The 23,725-nt window shown below is 37.1% G+C and overlaps 1 protein-coding gene across 1 annotated transcript; it reads right to left on the reverse strand.

The window, feature by feature from the left end:
• Positions 1–1,423: 1,423 nt before the first annotated feature.
• LOC127938060 (cysteine-rich protein 2-like) lies at positions 1,424–17,755 on the reverse strand. Its single transcript, XM_052534453.1, has 8 exons — positions 17,579–17,755; positions 8,016–8,110; positions 5,441–5,498; positions 5,034–5,156; positions 3,748–3,816; positions 3,505–3,599; positions 3,017–3,074; positions 1,424–2,198 (listed from the first exon to the last, which is right to left on the reverse strand). Exons 1-8 carry the CDS (start codon positions 17,619–17,621, stop codon positions 2,134–2,136), a joined length of 606 nt encoding a protein of 201 aa, XP_052390413.1. The 5' UTR covers positions 17,622–17,755; the 3' UTR covers positions 1,424–2,133.
• Positions 17,756–23,725: the final 5,970 nt, after the last annotated feature.

Here is a 23,725-nt window from a genome sequence, read left to right on the forward strand (position 1 = left end):
ATATCAAAGCGAGACACAGGTGTTTTTATATCGCTGTATTTCTGAAGGAAGACTTGCATGTTATATGCCTGATAAAGCAGCGTGTGAGCGTACCAGCTCTGCTTTGTTTACAGCTGTTACTGGGGAAACCTTTATTTCTCGCGCTTTATGTCTATGCTTTAAAACATCTCCTGCTGGCAAAGAATGAATTTGCATATTCATTAAGTCCGCCTGATCCACGCAGCAAACATATTTTGTTTGTTATCAAAAAATAATATCTACTCTACAGGGACTTGGCTGTCGTTATTGATTCTATTTGGAAGACTACCGGAAGTTAAGTTAGGTCCACAAAACGGGCACGTGCAGTAACGTTTGTTTATGTTGTTGCCGTTGAAACCATCTATATGAATAAATAAAAAGAGACTTACTCATGTTTAAGATCTCTGCTGAATAAAGTGCTTCATTCTTTTTTTCTGAGGAAATCCAAATTTCAAATCCTCAACCACATCACATCTTTTTGGGGTGAATTATGTCTTATTCCTCTCATCGTGAAGCAAACAGTAAATAAAAAAACTTGAAATACAGTCTCACTGCGTTGTCTTCTGTTGTGTGTGCGTATTCAAGCCGCGCGCTTCAGTGAAACATTATAATCTGAATAGAGTGTTCAGCTCTGGGGCGTGGTCGCATTAGAAGATAATGAAGGGAGACGTGAAAAATGGACATTGCGTTGTTTTCATAAGGATTACTTTATCACTGAATATTTGATTTCGGCAGTACTTGTTTAGTTTAACAGTAGACATCTCACGCTTTAGATATCTCTGTCATGTCTCTTCGTTGAGTATTCATGGAGTTACAGTTCATTTTAATGACCCATAAATTAAGATTACCGCAGACAAAGGCTGCAGACAGCACACCTTGTTTGTTATCTTTATGTTATAAATGCACAAAGTTTTGTTGTTATTATGTCTGTATGCAAAAAAGTGATGTATTGCTCTTATCTGTGCGATCAAAACTGAAAGTGTAATTTAAGTTATTTTTGGGGTTATCAGGAGAAAATGACTCATAATGCGTAAATCGCGTAAATCGACTCCAAAGGGTTTTAATTAAATCTTTGAATTCCTTTTACTTGAGTAAAATTAATTTCTAATGTAAATAAGTATTAAATTATATTTAATATGAAATGTGGTGCAGTAATGCTTTGGAATGTTGTGAAATAAAGTTTTCTAAAGAAAAACACTCTGTACTTTATGATATAGACTATGACTGGAAAATCTAATGACATATACTATTAGATGATTAAAGAGAGTTTCTAAAATATTACAATATCGTAGATATTTACATTAATTATAGCTTATTCTATCCCAGCAATATGATTTGTGACAGATCCTTGTATTTTCTGTACAAACATAGATATTTATTAGCTAAATTATAACATATACAACAACAAAACAGCATCTATGTTTCCATCAGTTTAACTGGCCTCAATAGCTACATTTAATTTCATGCTTGATTTTCTTAAGATTGGTATGTACAGTATGTATTTTTTTATTTTTTTTTTTGTAAGATTTCTGTGCATTTTCCGAATAATTTTCTTCATTGGAATTAAATCCAAAGTGGTGAGTGTAGCGAATGTATTGACACCACTTATTCATTTAAGGCAGTATATCCCAAAAGTCAAATGAAACAAAACAATTCAATGCACTTTTCAATGCACAATTTTTTTTCTACTAAATTTAAAATACAAAGTGTTTAATACATAAACAGACGTTAAGTGCAAAGTTCAGAAAACATATACTGACAACAGTAACTAAACATGTTAGAACTAATGAAAAAAATAATTCATTCGTAACAAAATTTTCTTGTGTTACCAGTAATCCAATGTCACAGTCAAAAAAAAATCAATATCTTAAGTACATTCTTAAAAATATAGAAATCATATACTGTATAAATACAGCAAAAAGGCTAAACACATATATTATTCCTGTTAGTAAATAGTAATACTAGCTCATTTTAGTACAATTAGTATATAAGTGGCACTCTGTAAATGAACAAGATCAGTGCAGATTCACGAAAGAGAGGAAGTCAATTTAAAGGAAGCAGACAAGAGGCTTGAATCTAAGGTTGCTGATAATACTGCTGGTGTGGTTGTGGTTCTTAGGACTGGTTCTCAGTGTTTGGGTCCTCGTATATGTAACTGCCAACACCTCCAGTGTTCACTCCTGAACAAAAACAGTGAAATAACATAATGCACGGTCAAAGAAGAATAGGGGTTTGCAAGCAGCAAAACAATTAAAGTGAATAGAGTTTTGTTTTTCATGTACACTAGAATGTGTCCTGTTTAATTGTATTTTTCCGTGCAAAAAAGAAAACAAAACAAAAATAATATATATATATATATACTCCAGACCAAAAGTTTGGACACACCTTCTCATTCAAAGAGTTTTCTTTATTTTCATGACTATGAAAATTGTAGAGTCCCACTGAAGGCATCAAGGGCTATTTGACCAAGAAGGAGAGTGATGGGGTGCTGCGCCAGATGACCTGGCCTCCACAGTCACCGGACCTGAACCCAATCCAGATGGTTTAGGGGTGAGCTGGACCGCAGACAGAAGGCAAAAGGGCCAACAAGTGCTAAGCATCTCTCGGGGAACTCCTTCAAGACTGTTGGAAGACCATTTCAGGTGACTACCTCTTGAAGCTCATCAAGAGAATGCCAAGAGTGTGCAAAGCAGTAATCAAAGCAAAAGGTGGCTACTTTGAAGAACCTACAATATGACATATTTTCAGTTGTTTCACACTTTTTTGTTATGTACATAATTTCACATGTGTTAATTCATAGTTTTGATGCCTTCAGTGTGAATCTACAATTTTCATAGTCATGAAAATAAAGAAAACTCTTTGAATGAGAAGGTGTGTCCAAACATTTGGTCTGTACTGTATATATATATATATATATATATATATATATATATATATATATATATATAATATAGTGTATATAAAGAATGCGATTGGAAAATGGACAGTGGAAATGTACCTTTTGGCCCAAAAAGAACAGCATAACAGGGTTTATGGCAGTATGGCTGGCCATCGTGCTGTAGTTTAAAACAGAACCCATGTACATTATTAAATCATACTTGTCTTCAAATGTCATTACTATTTGCACAATAGTTTAATCTGGACATTTCTGACCACATTTATGATGCTACTGAGAGAGGGTATACGGTATATACGTTTCTACCTCATCCATGCAGATTAAAAAAAAAAAAATCTGACCAAATTATGTTTCAGATATATGTAAATATATGTTGTGAACAGCATGATGTAAGAATTTTTTTCTTTATAGACTAAAAATATATTTAGTTGAAACCTTTAAATGCTTAAATAGATCACAAAATGCACTTTGAGGGGCAATAAAAATAAACTTTAAATCTTAAATTACATTTTGGGCAATGTCAAAATGTATTTTTATAGTTTGCACAATATAACTGTATTTAGATTAAAATATATGTAAGTGTCCCTGACCTCTGCATGGCTGCCGGGAGCCAGAGTCTTGCTGCACCTCTCACAGCGCAGACAGGGCCTGTGCCAGTCTTTACCCAGGGAACTCACCTTCTCAGCTGAAACACAAAGAAGGAAACACATGCCCTTCTGTAAGTATCGGGCAACCTCAGGAAATGCATATGTATGTCCTGGCACTGCTGAACACACACGTTCCAGCACAAGTCCATATCTGCTGAACTTTACTGTCTGAATGTCAGCACTTACCGAAGTACACTGTTTTGTTGCACCTGGGGCAGACGTTCGGCGGACCAGAAAACGAACTGAAGCTTGCAGCTGGAGAAAATTAGGTAGACAGTTATTCTCACAGATATCATTCTTTTAAATAATATTAACATTTAATTAGAAATAAATGCAATAATCCTAATATTTTACAAAATGCATTATCACTACCCACTTTGTAAAAAAAAAAAAAAAAAAAAAGTAGATGGTTGCACAGCAAATTAACAAGTTTTGGGTTGGGTTAGCGCAGTGGATATGACACACGCCTTTGGTGTGAGAGACGCAGGTTTGAATCCACTGTGAGACACCAGTGTTTCCCTGAGCAAGACACTTAACCCCTTGTTCCTCCAGAGGCATGTGACCTCTGACATATATAGCAATTGTAAGTCGCTTTGGATAAAAGTGTCAGCTAAGTGAATAAATGTAATGTAAATGGTTAAGTGTATTGTTATGCAGTTTACAGAGTGTTATTGGTGGTTTCTATTGCATTATTGGGGTTTTTCTTTAAATTAACAATATTATAGTGTATATTAAGTGTTTCACCACAAAAGTTGGATTTCCAGTGATTGAAAATTAACCTATTAAAGCCTAACATATCAATTAAAGGGATAGTTCACCCCCAAAATGGAAATTGTTGGAAACCAAACAGTTGCCGGTAGACATTGCCAATGACAGCAACTGTTCTGTTATCCACAATCTTCAAAAGATCCTCTTTCTTGTTCAACAGAACATAGAAACTCAAATGCAGATATGAGGGTGAGTAAATGATGGCATAATTTTATTTTTTGAACAATCCCTGAACTATATACATATATGCATATATGCAACAGTTTTTTTAACCTTTAGACAAAATTGAGGGGAAAACTGCTTTTAGTTTCGTGTTTGATACATCAATCTTTTGTGGCTCATATGTAATGATATATGAGAATATAAAGTATCATTGAATATCATATTTCTAATAAAACATAAAAAAATTGCTTCAGTTAATCACAATAATAAAAGCTATTCTTACATTCACTTATTTTATAAAAATCAGTAAAGATCTCATAGAAGTACACGAAACATGGACTGAAGGTGACCTGACAATTTTAGAATTATGCTTAAAAAAGTCTATCAGAAAAGTATCAATCAGACGACGTAATAGATTTTGTACAACAGGGTCTTCATCAAAGTTTTGATCATGTTGAGAATTTAAAGGCCTATCAAATATGATACAGTAGTCTGTGTAGGGTTAAGTGTTTGCATTATGATCTACAGTAGCACAAACTCACCCTTCACTGGGCCCCTGGTGGCCTTTCTCTCTTCAGCTTTCGGCTTAGTTTCCATGGCAGGGGTAGTGTCATCATTGACAGGGGTGTCATAGACATATGAACCAGCCCCCCCGATATTCACACCTACAGGAATAGGACAGGCAGTACAGTTGCTTCTTTTCTGATTCTATTATAAGGGTGGTATTCAAACATTACAGAAAGAATTCAAGAAGGTAATTTTCATTTTTGGGTCAGCTATCCCTATACTCCATATCTGAAGATCAGAGATTTCAGTGATGAAGCTGCTCTTGTGCAAGCTGGCTGTCTCATTAAGAATCTGTGGCATCAAAGGAAAGAGTGTCCTACTTGCTGCAAGCCCCACAAATGATAAACAGTTGCATCCGAGATATTAATTAGATGTACTGCACCTTTTGGTCCATAGAGGGCAGCATAGCATGGCTTGTGGCAGTATGGCTTCCCATCATGCTGTTAACAGTGGATAAAACACATTACTGATATTAATTAGGCATCCAGATCCTGCCATCCTTGTCTGTTGTCATCAAAAATTACATTACACTCATGCTGTCCAAAGATTAAAGTATGACATATTCTCAACATTTAAAAGAGTAAACAACTGCCCTTGTGAAAAATAAGTAGCCTATAACATACCTTTAAAATAGAGTCTTTTTATAGAAATAATACAATTGAAAATAATATATTCAAGTGCTCATTGAATGTAATGTTTTCTGATACTTATTAATCTTAAGCCGCCTTTCCACTGTCTCCGACGAACGACAAGCGACAGACCGGAAGTCATTAATTTCCAATGGAAAGTAATGCGGGAGCTTCGTGGAGTTCCGATCACATGCGTATGCGGAAATTTCGGATCCGATTTGAGCCTCGGATACGTTCAAAAATTTGAACTTTTGCGACTAGACAGTATGCGAACGCCCGACCGGATGTGATGTATTCTAATCAAAACTATCGGTGCGAGGTCAGAATTACCAATATTTTGTTAACATTAACATTATCCTTTAAACACTATTTCTTTAAAGTGGTGGTTTATAATACTTATGGCAGAAATAATTATTTAATATTTATTAAACCATTGTTTACGTTGATTAGCCCCATAAAACCTACAGTTTTATTTTGGGGGTCACCTGATTTGTGACGATGCATTCATACATTAACTATGTTCATTAAAATTATACATTTTACCATGGTGAATATGCCACGGAAACGGTTGCTTCACGACCAGTTTGAAAGTTCTGCGCGACTGCCGCTAGAGGGAGAAATGCGACAATCGTGTCTGAATGTCGTGTGCAGTGGAAAGGGGGCTTTACAGTTAAATTAAATGTAATGTATTATAGTTTTTTTTTTCTTTTTTAAATACAACTACTTAGACTAGGACTTAAATACATCATTATATGTAATTTCATATTTACTTCATATTTACATATGTCTTAATAAAAATAATTATGCCAAATAATGATAAATGAAGTGACGAGCATTCATGGTAAACTAAAAAATACCTTAATTTAATGAAACTTGTATGTCATGTATTTTCTTGGACACAGGTGCACTTCTTTTTTGGAGTCTCTAAGAGTTTAAAGAGTTTGGTGATTTTTAGTTCTTGATTTTAATCAGATAAAATGTATAGGGAAAATGTAGGCTACAAATACAAATTTTGACCAATCGAAAATGCTCTAGAATGAGAATGCCCCTCCCCATAATACCACCAGCATAGCAATAGCAAGTACTGAATCATGAGGTGTGTTTGAAATCAACAAATTAGTTTACCCACTAATACAATGCTGCAATACTGCATATAATTTCTCATTTTGCAAATAACCTTTCTGCAGGTCACATTTATCTGCAAACAGACCTCAACAATTGACCCTTTGAGTCAATTATCCAACCATTTCCTGAACCAATTCATTCAACACCAGTTAATTCATTCAGGAAACAGAAAGTTGAGTATCTCTGCTCTGTGTACTGTAGTAACCAGGGTAAACACAGTATTTGTTATCAGTAAGTAATAAGCTTTTCTACCTGTCAGGTGTGTGAATTACCATTGTTCTGAACAGACAAATAGCATTAAAAAAAAAAAAAAAAAAAAAAAAAAAAAAAATATATATATATACATATATATATATATATATATATATATATATATATATATATATATATGTATATATATATATATATATATATATATATATGTATATATATATATATATATATATATATATATATATATATATATATATATATATATATATATATGTATATATATATATATATTTATTTATATATTTATTTATATATTTATTTATTTATATATTTATTTATTTTATTTATTTTTGGCGAGAATATGCCTTTAGTATTAATACTACTAGCCATATAAAGATGACAGAAATACAGAAAATAGTAGTTTGATAGCATGCTATTCTAAATTTAGCCAGAACTGTGAATCAGTCATTGAATCGTTCACTAAACCGTTTGGTTCAAAAACACTGATTCATGATCACAATTGAATTGGACGGCATCATGAACTGATTTACTCAGACCCGAAGCACGGTGACTGTGCTTTTTGCTTTGTTTACACATTTTCATTTTAGGATCAAAAATAGAAATAACTAAATAATAACGAAAGCTGTATCTAAAATGACAGTTACGCAATATTAACTTCTTGTTCATTGAACTGTTGAATATAAATATCACACTGACACTGATGGCTGTAATACCTGCTATGGCTCCAGTTGTGCTGATTTTCGGAACAACACTCTTACTTATGTAATATTGCTAAATTACATGAATTTGCTAATTATAAATCGACATTGTGACCACATTAGATTATTGCACATTATTCCATATTTCAATGACATACAGCAGCTTCCAGTTCGGTAGAAGATACACATGAAAGAAATGTGCATTTAATGGGATCTTTATCTTCAACACTGTCGTTTTCTCCATTTTTCCTTTAAGCTGTATTCCTCTCACCTCTGCATGTCCTCCTGGATTCAGGGTCTTGTTACAGCGTTCACACTTCAGACAGAATTTGTGCCAGTCTTTTCCCAGAGATGTCACTTTCTCCGCTATAAGACACAAAGACATTTATTCTCTTTATAGATCATCATTCATCTGAAGATGTACATTAAGATGATGGTTTAAGGGGCTCTTTGAATAAAAGTGTTAAAACTCTCCCCTGAAGCCACTATATCTTCATTTTAACAATTGAGCTGAAATTACTCTGTATAGAGAGACTCTTACTGTAATGGCGCCTGGCAAAGATCACAGCTTTTATGAAATGGAGGTCTGAGTCTCATCTGACTGAGTCTCATCAGAAAAGAAAACCTGTCTATCCTGTTCCACCTAAGTGTGTTTATCCAGTTAACCTTCTGTCAGTGCACCCTTTAATGTGTTTAACTAAGTCCAGAGATAACGTGAAGCCTAATGTGCATCTGTTAACTGTCTCATCGAGGATGTCAGGGAGATGTGGACGACTGTGAAACACTATCACAGAGTGCAGGACCGTGCACAGACATTTTAAGGGTTGGGGCAGGAGTAGACAGCACACGCTTTAAGAAATTGCAGACTTTATTAAAGATGTTTTGAAAGAATAATCACAACTACGCATTGCTGATAACAAACTATTCCTTTTTTTTTTTTTTAACAGCAAAACCTTTCTATTCGATACCATGTCCTGGGGCCTCATTTATAAAACTTTGCGTAGGATTTGCGTCAGAAGTGGCGTACGGATGAAACATAGGACGTACGTACGCACAGAAATATTCGGATTTATAAAACCGTGCGCACGCACATCCTACGGATTTTTCCCTTAATAAATCACAATCAATTCTAAATGTAGCGCAGCTTTTGCGGCTTCATGACACGCCCATAGTTGCCCATAAATAGTCCGTGAAACGTCCACAAGTTAATATTCATTGATTGCGAAATCATGGCAAACACAGAGAGGAAATCAAAAAAACGTAACTTCACTCAATGTGAAGTAGAAGTTATCGTTGGCGAGGTGGAAAAGAGGAGAAAAATGTTGTTTGGAGGGCACAGTGTGGGCATTACTAATGCCAAAAAGGCACTTGAGTGGCAAACGGTGGCAGACGCTGTAAATGCTGTAGCCTCACAACCTCGGACCGTGGCCGAAATAAAAAAGAAATGGTCGGACATCAAAGTCGAGGCAAAAAAACGTCTTGCGCTCCATCGCCAGAGTGTGTCTGCCACGGGTGGGGGAAAGGGGACACCGGAGCTGACCCCTCTTGATGAGAGACTGGCGGCAATTATTGGGGAATCCCTATTAAGTGGAGTGGTGACCTGAGGCGGAGGGGGACACTGACGCGCCAGATGCACCGGGTGACACAGGTAAGAGAAATAAGTAAAATGAATGCAGTCAAAGTCACATGTATGCAGGCTACACAATTACAGTTTATTAATATAGAACAATTTTATTTCAGTTGCTGGGTGTTCCAGCGGGGCCAGTGGTTACGATGCTGCAGCTGAGCAGCCGTCTGGACCCAGCGTCTCCACGGCACGCGGCTCTCAACCCTCCAGCAGTGGACGTGTCCTCACCGATGCAGTCCTTGAAATGCAGAGGGAAGTCATTAGTTCAATCAGAGAGGTGGCAAAGGAGTTGGGCGAAATCAAGACTGCCCTGACTGAAATAAACTGCACGATGAGGGAATTCTTGAATAAATAATATTTTCCACACCTTTTGTTGTTCTTTACAAGCGACGCATCACTTCCAAACGCTGGCGCACAGCAGCAGCATTTGGCTCAAATGCGTGGGGATGGGGTTCAGGGTCGGGGCCAACACAGCAATCGGCGCCAGGGGGTAGAGGCACGTTTTTAAGCTGTGCCACATTGTGTAGCACAGCACATGCCAGCACGATTTGGCACACCTTTTTTTCAGGCGTGTCCAATAACCTCCCTCCAGTGCAGTCGAGGCAGCGCCATCTGCCCTTAAACAGGCCGATGGTGCGCTCCACTATAGCGCGAGCTCGGCTGTGGCACATGTTGTAGTGCCTTTCCTCTGCATTATGTGGGTTGAGGAAAGGCGTAAGCAGCCCCTGTTTGAGGGGATATCCACTGTCCCCTGCAAGGATAGTGAAAGGGTTAAGACATTGAAGTACATTAAAATGTGAATGTCTATAATCAAACGTACCTAGAAGCCAGCCATCACGTATAGCACCAGCCTCGAGTCTGCGTCCAACACTGCTGTGTCTTAAAATAAATGAGTCATGGGTTGACCCAGGCCACCGAGCTACTACATTAGTGAGCAACATGTCTGCATCACAAATAATTTGGACATTGATTGAATGAAAATGCTTTCTATTAATGAAAGTATTTTCGTTAACGTTCGGTGCCCTTATGGCAACATGAGTGCAGTCAATAGCACCGATGACATTTGGGAAACCATACATAGCTGCAAATTGAGCTTTCTTGTTTGCCTGTTCAACCGCCGTGTTGACGAGAATATCAGTTTTGTACATTATTTCGTTCTGTTAACTATATTATTTATGAGGATGAATTGCACAACATGCCAATATTGCAGAACATATTTCACTTTTCTTTTTGCAAATATGTGTTCATTTGAATTTCTGTTGTAATTTTCGTTTGATTTTGTTTCTTTGTTTCACTGCTGATCGATCAAACGGGTGTTCGTGTAGGCTGTTAATTGTAAGACTTGCTTTGTGAAGTCATGTTATTTATGAGAGGCAGTATTGTCATTTTCACTTTCACTTTCACGTGTTTCTTCCATCTGCCGACGGTGTCGCCATTTCTCATTTCACCCGTTTTTGTGCGTACGCCTGGGTCAGAGCTTGCGTGAAGGACCGCACATTTTCCCGTCAAGTTTGCTTTTTATAAATATCAATTATTGCGTAGAGAGTGGCGTACGCCTTCTTTTGTGCGTACGCAACGTTTATAAATGAAGCCCCTGATCTTGATAACCTCGTCTTTGATGATTGGGATGTCTTTTTCAATGGCCAGAAACAGAAGATCATTAAGTCGCATTACGAAGTTTAGTTTTCAACAGCTTCTGCTTTGAGAACGAGCGTTCAACGGAGACGGGCAGTGTCGAAAAGGCATTTCCGGAGAGTCTTTAGGACTGTTTCCCTGCATCTCCATCAGGTGTCTGAGAGCCTCTGTGGTAGAGCCCTGCGCGGGACTGTTTTCTTCATCCCGCTCCCGCCCGCTCCCGCCGAATTTCTGACCATTACCGCCCGCTCCCGCAATGTATGTGTTACACTCCCGCCCGCTCCCGCAATATATATGTCCACTCCCGCCCGCACCCGCAAAACTCTGACAATTTATTCCCGCACAATAATAGAGATGCATTGATTTTGTGTCTTCTCCCGTCCCGCAGGGAAAAAAAAAACAAGTATTTGTATTGATATTATTAAAGAAATTCATGGGGTTGTTTGTTTCGTTTCCCTGGCCTGCATAAAACAACAACAACAAAAAAAAACAACAACAACAAAAAAAAAAACAGACAAAACACATAATACATTCAAATATAATTTAGTTTTTATCAAAAACTTTGCACATAAAAATAGACTGCTTTGCAAAAAAATATACATAATATGATAAACTAGGCTACATGAAAAACAGCAGTTTTACAATTTTTAGCCAAACGTCGCAGGTATTCTGTTTGAAAAATACAAATAAGAATAAAAACATTCAAACTTAGGCAGTGTTCAATAACACTGGCATCATCACGCCTCTTGACATAATTAACAAATGGCAACGAGGGGCTGTGCTCAAAAAACAACACTAATAAATAACATTAGGTTCTTTTCTACATCATCTATTGACATCTTCTCCATCATGTTGCTAGGCAACCTCCCAATCCCGCGGTGTTTTTTTTAGCCGCCCATTCCCGATCCCGCGAGATTTGCGTTGGGTCCCGCGGGACCCGGCGGGACTCAATCCCAATGCAGCCCTCTACTCTGTGGCTCAAGGGCACTCTGGCCTAGATTCATGGTTTGCTGCGTTCGTACAAATGCTGCATGTCGTTTTGTGGAGTTGGCAATGAAGGTGTAAAGTTTTTCAGCTACTGTGAAAAAACTGACAAAGTGAATGCTTGACTAAGCGCTCTCCACTAGAACAAGGTTCAAGCAATGAGCAAGGCAATGAACATATAATGCCTTTTCATTTTGCTTTTGTATTCTTGACTCTAGTCCGTTATAAGGCCCGCTCATGTTGGGATGCTCCATCGTAACCCTGGCCATATAAGGTCCTCAACTTTCAGCTGGTTCTCCGATCAGCACAGTCATTACTAAGTTGTTCTCCTGTTGTTGACTGAACATCACAGAGCTGAATAAAGCGCTCCTTATTATGATGTCATGCACATAACGCACAACAAAGGACACCTGTTCGATTTGTGAAACATCAGTCATCTCATCAAGTAAAATATACTGAATATACTGATTCTTCCCTAACTTCGTCTTCATAAAGTCCTCCGGCTCTTCTTTCTTGTGTACACTGCTGTTCCATATCTTCTTGTTCTGCCTCTGTCTCTTTTCTCTCTGTCTTCCTGTATTGCTTTTCTGTCTCAATCTGAATATTTTCTGACTCTGAGGCAGAATCATCGTGATATAGAAAATGAATATTCTGTGAAACACCGATGTGTCCCTGAGCAAGACACTTAACCCCTAGTTGCTCCAGAGGCGTGCGACCTCTGACATATATAGCAATTGTAAGTCGCTTTGGATAAAAGCGTCAGCTAAATGAATAAATGTAAATGTATGTTGCTGTAATTGTTTATCTTTCTACTTGTCACACTATAGCACACTATTGCTCAAGATCAGTCCATGAACGACATTAACCTGCAGATTTTAGCTCCAACTTGCCTCTAGCACACCAGTCAGGAAGTGTTTTTTCATGCTTATTAAGTTGGGTTTGAAGGACAGTGGCCCTCCAGGAGCAGGACTGGACACCCCTGCTTGAGCTGCTACTTTCAGGCAGTTTAACAGGCTTACCTGTACCTGTCTGATTTGGCTGATGCTCAGTGGGCTCTTCCTCACTCTCTGAGCCTGCCTCTGCGGCCTCATCCTGAATGGAAGTACATTTATATTTATGTATTTAGCAGACGCTTTTATCCAAAGCGACTTACATTGCATCTAGGCTACACATTACTTTACCAGTGTGTGTTCCCTGTGAATGCAATGCTCTACCACTGACCCACAGGAATTAATTAAATGTCTAATACAGCAATGTATTAGACATTTAATTTAATATTATACAGCATAAATCTATATATTACGCAATATGTTAAGGTAAAAATATTTTAGAACATTTATAGTAGCCAATATTGCATTTGGATTATGTATAGTCCTACTATTAATATGATCCGAATAAAATATTATAAATATTTTATGATACATGCTATACAGATTACTGGTATTAACTAAGAAAATAGATTATAATGTGGATATTTTGTACACACTGTTAACTTAACACCATATTAAAGACCAGAAGCAAAACATTAACTTCAGCACTTCAGACGATGAGAGCAGAAGGGCTGAGGCTCTAGCCACCAGGCCACCCCCCCGTGCACGGCCCTGATAGAGTAAAAGGTTCTTATCAAATCTGACCCCATCATATCGAGGCCGGAATATTCCAGGCACGTGCCTCAGGGAGCACAGAACACCCTCACGAGCCGTTCTCCATGGAGCAGCGTCACGTCACTGTGAGTCAAGGCTGAACAACAGCACAATTACATTTTAAGTCAAACTTTGAGAAGTCCACTAAAGGATGTTTTTGTTTATTTTAGTGTTTTCTATTGTAGGATGTTGCTTCAGGGTAACACTTCCATTTTCTTCATTTTGCAACCACTTGTTGCATATAAGGCCATCTATCTATCTATCTATCTATCTATCTATCTATCTATCTATCTATCTATCTATCTATCTATCTATCTATCTATCTATCTATCTATCTATCACAGTCCCACACAAGTGTTCTACATGTTTTTATGTAATAAAAGTGTTATAAAAGATTTATGTTTTAAATAAATGCTGCTCTTTTCAATTTTCTATTCATCAAAGAATCCTGAAAAAAATAAAATATCATGGCTTCCACAAAAATATTAAGCAGCACAACTGATTTGTTTTAACATATATACATGAAATGTTCTTTGAGAAATTCTGTATATTAGAATGATCTCTCAATGATCGTATGACACTGAAGACTGGAGTAATAATCACAAATACATGTTAAATTAAAATAGAAAACAGTTATTTTAATTAGTAATAATATTTCACAATAGACTTAAAGGGTTAGTTCACCCCAAAATGAAAATTCTGTCATTAACCCTTTAATGCGTACGATCACAACGGTGTAATTAGAACTTTCAGTGCGTCACATCATCAACATCATCCCCTTTCACACTTTGGCTGGCGCGGAGCCAGATCGGACACGCTGAGTGCTTGTCATTATCACAGATATTCAGTGTTTTCAACCATATACCGTATTTTACGGACTATAAGTCACACTTTTTTTTTTCATAGTTTGGCTGGTCCTGTGACTTATAGTCAGGTGCGACTTATTTATCAAAATTAATTTGTCATGAACCGCGAGAAATGAACCAAGAGAAAACATTACTGTCTACAGCAGCGAGAGGGCGCTCTATGCTGCTCAGTGATCCTGTAGTCTACCACTGAAGACATAGAGCGCCCTCTCGCGGCTGTAGACGGTAATGTTTTCTCTTGGTGCTTGGTTCTAAATAAATGTGACTTATAGTCCAGTGCGACTATTTTTGGACTGATGCGACTTACTGTGCGTTCACACCGCCGGCGTCGAGATCGTCAAAGTGGCCGGAAGTCATTCATTTTCAATGTAAGCCGGCGTCGAGCAGTGGCGAGGAGCGGCGCAGAGCGACTTGGCCGTTGAGAGCGTCGAGGAGAGTTGAAATCAAGGCAACTTTATGGTAATGAGCTATGACGCGGTTGGGCAGCAACCAATCGGAACGTAGAAGTCCACCGCTTGAGAGGACTCCAGAGAACGCAGCTCCGACCATTAGTTACCAAGCACAATGGAGGATTATTTGATTATTGCTGTTTTGTGTTTGCAATAATCTATGATGTGTCCCTGTTTGCGTACAGGGACATAAAAAATAAATTAAAAGTGATATATGGACCAAGGTGTCTGAGATTGTTCATTTTAAGTAAAGGATCTTAATATTTCGTCCACAACAATATTTAATGAGGTTAACTTATAACTCCTTGTAGTTAGTCTGCACGAGATCAACAAGCTTGTTTGCTTTGCGGTCGCTTTAAATACAAATTAAGCATTCGATCTATGTCAGAGCGTCTGAGCGCTCACTCATTTTTCTGCAGCGTCGTGAGCAGAGCGGCAAGAGCGATTTTTGATGCTCTCGACGCCGGCGGTGTGAAAGCACAGTTATACTCAGGTGCGACTTATAGTCCGAAAAATACGGTAATGCTTATTTTAGGTGTAAGATATTTAAATACACATGCGTACTAGCAAAACCATACATTTACAGTTTGTAAAATGCACGCAGATGTCTATGGAAACCGTAATAATGATCCTTACAATTATAATCTGACTATGTTTTTATTGATATCAAATACAGATTGTGTAGGTAACTATAAAGTTTCCTCTGCTCTACTCCCAGTTTACCGGAGACTTACTTTAACGTTTTTCTTGAGAAGAGAATGAATTTACATGTTGTAAATCCCACAGCTCAGATTCAGCACAAACTAACATGGCACCCATCACCCCGTACGGATCAACTATCATGGTCCTTATAAAAGTGTTTAAACTACAAAATATATTCACTTGCACATATTTCAAAATCAGAATATCAGATATTCTTAATATAGTGAACATGTTTGTGAATATTTTGAATAAAACAGGAAAAACTAAATAAATGTGATCCATGTGTCATACAGAGCTATTGTGGCTGCGTGACACATCGCCATGGAAACAATAAAGCGGTGCATTCTAAAATAATGGTTGCCTAAATCATGTTAATCATGATGGGCTGGCGTCGTGTGGATCACTTGTGGATTATTGTGATGTTTTTAATCAGCTGTTTGGTCTCTCATTCTGATGGCACCCATTCACTGCAGAGGATGTATTGGTAAGCAAGTGATGCAATGCAAAATTTCTCCAAATCTGTTCCAATGAAGATACTGTATGTACAAACTCATCTACATCTTGGATGGCCTGACATGAGTAATTTTTCATTTTGCATTAAAAGTTCTCTTTAAACCACTGACTGGAAAGAGAAAGGCAAACTGCTGTTAGATGGCATAACTACACAATTATGTGGGCAAAAAGCATGTTTCTAAAGCCAGTTAAAGATAACCGTGTGCCAGGTTGCAGACTTAAAAGTTGTTTGCAGTATTCAAGTGAATAGGAATGCTTTCTTTCTCAGGTCAACGCTATTAAAGTCTCAAGAGAGCGAGTAGCAGCCAGACACAAAGTGGATCTCACATTATAATTATTAAAGCGTTCAGTGGGAGGGAGTCAGCTCAGCATATGATATTAACACAGACAAATTTTAAATCTGCCAATCATGCATGTTGATTTTCTGCCTTAAAAAGACAAAGTATAGCCTTGTACTAATTGTATGTAATCATTTTAGCTGAATGATAAGATTAAATTAATATAATGAGTAATTGCGCAGTGGCGACAAATCCCAAATGACACCTGCACTTTAAAATAATTTAGTTACATTTAACCAGAGAAGATAAAGAGCATGAAAATAAATAAGCAGTTTATAATTTCCCAATTTATAAAAATGTGTTCCCATTCACAGTAGGCTTTTTGAGGGAAAGAACAGGCCCATAAATAAGGTATAAACTGGAGACAGGAGAGAAGGTTTATCAGACCCCCCCAAAAAAAATAAAAATAAAAATGGGTAAAATCAGATTGATTGTGGCTATTCAATCTAGTGTGTTCAGTTTGTGATGGTGTATTGGTTGACACTAATTAAATTGTTTCATGTATGGCTGTTCACATAAAAAATATAATAATAATAATAATAATACGTCTGATATTGAGAATCTACCATCAAACTAATTATTAATTTTCGCATGTTTTAAAGTCAACCGTTTTAACCAAAGAATGAATTCTAGTGCAATGGGATTATCATCTTTAATAATTTCATGATTGTCATATAGTCTACTTTCATTCATCCTGATTCTGCATTTCATGTGTCATCCATTATCAAATCAGAAAACACAGTTTCATGGATCTTATTTCACTGCACGGGCTCAACATTTATGGTATCTCAAATACCATGCAGACAAAATATGATTTGCTGCGCCGTCTCATGCACAAATCATGTGGATCTTAATAAGAAAACTCATTCATTTCCTAAGAATAACGCGCACTCGTGATTACCCAGGTAATTACCATCGAGCCCACGTTGTGTGGTTTGCAGACGTTGTTTACAATGCATGCGAGAATGAAAATAATGAAAGTACATTCAGACACTACAGTGCAGTCGATTCAGCCAGCGCGTGCATGCTTTGTTTTATCCGAGGCTTTGCAAAATAGAAGAAAATTGAACAACTTACCAAAATAAACAGTTTTGTCACATTTGGGACATTTTGATGCCATCTTCTGTGCAAAGCTGGGATTTCCTTTGATTTCAGCACGTTGTCTTTTATTTAGCTCTGAATGCGTGAATGCTCGTACTCGCTCGTTCTCAGCGATGCTCAAAGCGCGAGCGCATCCTCCCTTTGAAGATCTCCAGCGCGGAACCTCCCTCGATGACGTCAGGCAATGTGACAAGTGAATGTGCTGCACCCTTCATTTCATTAAACTCTAACTCCTCTTTCTGCGGAGCTACACAGCATTCACAGACATCATATCAAAACCTTATCATTTATGGCTGTTTCACCTGAACACTTTAGGCCACTACACTGATAAAAAATTCTTATATTATTATTATTATTATTATTATTATTATATTATACACAAATAAACCACAACATTAACACTGATATTATAACATTTAACAGACGCATGTGTGTGTGAAAGAATGTGAGCAGTATGTTTGAGTAACAGTTTAAACTCCATTTCTGAACAAGCATTTAACATTTTGTTTTTACAAATTATACACTTATAGTTTGTTTCATAGTCCATGAATACAGATCATGCATCACTGTCAATTTTCATGATCTTTTCAGCATAACTGATGTAGTCATGAAGAAGCCCCATCTGCACAGCATCTGACATCTTCTACATCATCCAGGGCAGCGTCCTCCTTTAAAACCACTGCTGCATCAGTTTAGGACAAAGGACAATATCTTCTTTGACCAGCATTCATCCCAGTCACCGCCTGTTCTTAATCAGTGGCCTAAGAGAAACACATTTGAAAAGAGAAAACACTTAATTAAACTCTATCCATTTTCAGATAGAGGTGTATTCACATCCGTAAGGATAGGTAAATAATCTGTGTTAAAGTTTCAACACTTTGTGTGGATGTTTAATGTCTCTGTCTACCGCAGCGCTCGAGAAGGCTATAATGGCAGCACTAGTGTGAGGGCATGTAATGAATAAATACTTTGCTTTCAGAATCATTAAAACAGTCATGACTTTCACATACCTCACAAATTGTCATGTACGTGTAGGGCCACTCTTCAAAGGGTTAGTTCATTAAAAAAAAAAAAAGGTCATATATTACTCTCCCCCATGTTGTTCCAGACCCAAACAAACTCTGCTCATTTTTGGAACACATAAATATATTTGTGTCCTCCATTGCTAGTCTGGGAGACCAGTATTTTATTTTGAACATACAGTACATGTTCGATATCATATAATTTAAAATGCATTCATACATAAATATCAGAATGGATTTATGAGGCTTGAAAATACTATCCGGACTCTCAATCTGTGAGTGTCCGAACTGCTCAGTGGCTGACCGCAAGGCACTGCAGAGGGTGGTGAAAACTGCCCAACGCATCACAGGGACACCACTTCCTGCTCTTGAGGACATCCAGAGCAGTGGTGTCAAAAGTACTGGCATTCATTACTCAAGTAGAAGTATAGATACTAGGGTTTAAAAAGACTTTTGTAGAAGTTGAAGTATCAACTCAAGCTTTTTACTCAAGTAAAAGTGTAAAAGTACTGGTTTAAAAAACTACTTAAAGTATAAAAGTAAAAGTAATGTAAGGGGAAAAAAATGCCATTAAGAACAAAAGCTTAGGCCGCACCACAGGGGCCTATTGTGCACTACCCCTCCTCAAAAAAACATTTTTCTAAAGGCCATAGGCCATAATGACTATAATGTTATATTAAAATGTTCATGTTGAAAAATTTGGGATGCACTAGGCTTCCTGTTTCAGCCGCATATATGAAAATACAAAAATGGTGTGCACATCCCAAACATCCAATTAGGACGCAGGTGCAAGACAACTAAATGATATAGACAAATAAAGAAGTGAAGTCTGAACACTGAAAACTACTGCTCCAGAGGAATTTAATCAAGCAACGTTTCGACCTTCAGGTCTTCATCAGCCGCATATATGCCCATTTAAAATGAACGCACTTTAGTACAATGCAAATACATTAAAGGACTAGAGATATGATGACTAGTTGCCAATAAGTATTGTTATGGTGCAAAAAGTCAAACTTCAGAGGCTTGTCATCAATAACTTTTAATGGAATGTAAATGTACATCCAAGATTAGCTGCAGGAATCTGCGAGGGCAATGGACAAGAACATTGGTGCAGGCTTAGTAACAATTACACTTGTATGGTTGTCTATTTACAGTAAACATTATAGTGCTGTCAAAATGAATGATTAATCCAAGTGATTAATCAAAAACTAAAATAGAAAAAGAAATCATAATCCTGATACTTTCTTGATTGATAGCTTCTTGTATTTGGTCCATACGTCTGCTATGTCCAGTGTTCGGGGGGGAACGAGTTACAAAGTTGGTATAGCCTACTTATCACAACATTGTCAATCGCATCGTCAATCGAAAACGCTAATTTATTAAAACGTCTCGCTACCGAACTACCTACAGTAGTTTAATTTGTGGAGGACGAAGAAAAAGCACTCATTTGGTAAATGAGCCAGTGAGAAATAATAACTTTTAAGTAGGGTCCAGTGCCTTTTCAATACTTTTAAAATGGTACCGGCTCCTAAACGGTGCCTGAACCGATACTTTAAAAAAAAGAACCACAAAAAAAACTATGGATAACTTAAAAGAACATTACAATAAAATAAATATTTAAAATAAATCCATAGCTTGTTGTGCAAGTTGTGCTTCCCCTACTCTAAGGCTAATAAATGTATTTCACAATCTGGGTCATTATTTAATACAAAACCACACATAATGTTTCTACTGTATCTCTGTCACTCACTCTGATATTTAGTTAAGATGAGTGCTGTCTGTCACTGTCTTTAATCAGTTCTGTGAATTACTGTATGGTCATTCTTTATAAAGTAGCAACAATGTCGTTTTTAAAATACAGTACTGTGCAAAAGTCTTATGGACAAATTAGTATTTTCTCCCCAAAAAGGGTTTTAAGCCAGTTATTTATATCTTTTGCTGTAGTGTGTCAGTAGGAAATATCAGTTTGCCATTAATTTTAATAATAATCTAGTGCGATTTTGAATGCACAAGCAGTCTGACAACGGCAAAATGAATGTTTGGAAATGTAAACTGATATTTTATACTGACACACTACAGCAAAATATATAAATAACTGTCCGAACACCATTCTTTTAAGTGAAAATACTAACGTGTCTAAGACTTTTGCACAGTAGTGTATGTATAAAGTACGTATGATTAAATTAAGTATATTTAAGTAAGTGTAATTAAAGTATGTGTTCGTTCATATGTGTTAAGGGCTAGATTTTCGCTGGAGGAAACGGCTGTGGTGTGATGAGCGAAAACTTTACAGATGAGAAACCGACTGCTACCTCGTGACCTTTTGTAAACTGTATTTATGACAAAGAACTGCACAGATATGGATATTCTAACAATCTATCGATAAACACATACCTTGTGTCCTCTGTTTGTTTAAGTGCGCATGCGCTGCTCCGTTCGCGGTTTGCGCCTCTGTGGATTGAAGAGCGCGCTGAAAGACGGGAGGAGACCGGTCTGACGCTGGTTTCATGTGAAATTTAAGCGGACTGACTCTGAGGCGATCGGATACCGCTTCCATACCCAACCCTACTTTTAAGAAATATATTTTTTGATAAACGAACCCAAAACTGTCTGTCCTGGCTGGACTGTGATGTGATTTGTGTCACGTGCAGGTGCGATGGATCGCGTACAGACCAATAGGGTGTAGGAATGGTATATGTTTATACTTCTCATCCAACCACAATCAAATTCACTCCATCCGGATGGCGCGATTTATCTGGATAGGTTTTTTTTTTTTTTTTTTTTTTTTTTGAATGATGACAAGCCGGAATGAAAACAAGCCGAAATGAAATAGCAGTAACGAAGCTATTTTTAAAATGTAAGGAGTAGAAAGTACAGATACTTGCCTGAAAATGTAAGGAGTAGAAGTAAAAAGTCGGCTGAAAAATAATCACTCAAGTAAAGTATAGATACCCCAAATTTCTACTTAAGTACAGTAACGAAGTATTTGTACTTCGTTACTTGACACCTCTGATCCAGAGGAAACGCTGTCTACGTCGAGCTCGCAGCATTCTCAAGGACTCCTCTCACCCTGACCACGAACTGTTTAACCTCCTCCCCTCCGGAAGGCGTTTCAGGAGCCTCCGGACAAGGACCACAAGATTCAGGAACAGCTTTTTCCCTAAAGCTGTCTCCTTGCTGAACTCTTCCCTCTGACACCCCTCAACACCCCCCACACCACACACATAGACTCCTCCCCCTCTTCAACACTCTGATTAATTTATTTACTCACAACAAGCAAAAAGTAACTTGTTATTACTTGCACTACTGCCTGTTCATCCAGGAACACTGTATAATCCATTTGCACATTGACATATTTTTTTTCTATGCACTTTACTGTCCATTGCAATACTGTAAATTATGTTCATAGTTCTGCCTATAGTGTACATACACTTTTACATAGCCCATCTGTATAGTATGTTCATAGTACACCTATCTGTATATAGTGCTTATAGTATTTAATATCTGTAAATTATGTCCATAATACTTACCTGTATAGTTATTGTACATATTATAGACCTTTATTCTGTACTTACTGCTTATTGCACTTCTGGTTAGATGCTAACTGCATTTCGTTGCCTTGTACCTACATGTGCAGTGACAATAAAGTTGAATCAAATCTAATCTAATCTAATCAATGGATTAACTAAAAATTATGATTATTAAAAATATATTATTTGTGTTATAAAGACAGACAATAGTCTTATAGGTTTGGAATGACATGAGTGCAAGTAAATGATTTTTTGTTTGAACTTTACCTTTAAGAAGGAAGACCAAGAATGATGACTCTTCAAATCAGACAACTCCAAAGCTGGTTTGAGTTCTGCAATAAAAAACACAGACATCAATGGTTTTAATGAAATGAGCACGAAATCATACTGTTGTTGCATCAAAATGTGAAGTAAACAGGCAGGAGTCATCAGAAACATTTATTTTCTAAAATTAATTTACATAAATCTCAAAATAATGATGCTCTCCTATGTCTCTGGCTTTCAACATTTACAACAAATTTTATTATAATTAATATTAATATTATTTTACTCTTAAAAACAAACAAACAAAAAAAAAAAAAAAAAAAAAAAACGAATAACTTGAAATTATGAAGTTCACTTGCCTTAAACTGTCTTTCCCTCTCTTCTGATAAAGCTGAGTAAACCGCCTCCTCCTCACACAAGCAGACTTCTGTGTAACTTTAGTTAACTCCTGGCACGGGCACAATGAAGACTCAAGCTCAACAAGTCATATATTACATGCAAATATTACATGCAAAACATCACTTTTAACAATGACCACTTTAACAGCCTTAAAATAATTATGCTAGTCTTTATTACATAATGCTGTTTCCTTTAGGAACGTACATTCAGTTTAACAGCGAAAAATAAGATAACAAATTAACATGAGTGTAATCGTAACCACCGTCTATTAACACCTCAAAAAGTGCAGATATTGTAAAATCTTATGTAAATATGACATAAGACCTTTGTAAAGAAATCTCATTGCTCTCTGCTGTCTTTACTGACGACATCTTTACCTAAGTTGGTCACCATAGCTTCTCTGAAGGGAGGGGTGAGCGGGGGACTGAGCCGTTGGTGGCAGTTCGCAACCTCACGCCAGATGCCGCTAAAATCTACCAACTGCACCTTTAAAATTTAATATTCCATTGGTTGATAATCATAAACATTCACCTCACAAGATTCTGGAAATTTAGGTCAAATTCATGATTATTTCACTGTTTATAAAACATACAACATGCTTCGAATGATTGTTGAGCAATCGTCATCCTCTCCACCACGTTTAAAGGTTTATGGCCCGCAGAATCTCGAGTATCAAAATAATCTCAGAGTTCCCTTGAAGTAACGACTTGAGAGGCCGTTCATGTCCAATTTCCGCTGTGGAAACTCGTATTTACGATAATTCCGATAGCATGTGAAGGCAGCTTTAGTATTGTTGAGAATATCTAAGCTTTATAAAACTCTTACATGTCGTATTTTACTAAACTGATGAAAAAATTGTAGTTTTTTTTTTTTTTTCACAGGGACATTTAATAACTGACATCATTATG

This window comes from Carassius gibelio, chromosome A20 (genome assembly GCF_023724105.1).
Source record: "Carassius gibelio isolate Cgi1373 ecotype wild population from Czech Republic chromosome A20, carGib1.2-hapl.c, whole genome shotgun sequence".
Classification (NCBI taxonomy): Eukaryota; Metazoa; Chordata; class Actinopteri; order Cypriniformes; family Cyprinidae; genus Carassius; species Carassius gibelio.

What these genes read in the sequence shown, in the direction of transcription:
- LOC127938060 (XM_052534453.1), bottom strand. Translation starts at nt 17,621, where the DNA reads ATGGCATCAAAATGTCCCAAATGTGACAAAACTGTTTATTTTG. An exon ending in ATCCAGGAGGACATGCAGAG is followed by an intron (nt 5,499 to 8,015) that starts GTGAGAGGAATA and finishes CACTGTTAACAG; the next exon opens with CATGATGGGAAGCCATACTG. An exon ending in CAACAAAACAGTGTACTTCG is followed by an intron (nt 3,600 to 3,747) that starts GTAAGTGCTGAC and finishes TTTGTGTTTCAG; the next exon opens with CTGAGAAGGTGAGTTCCCTG.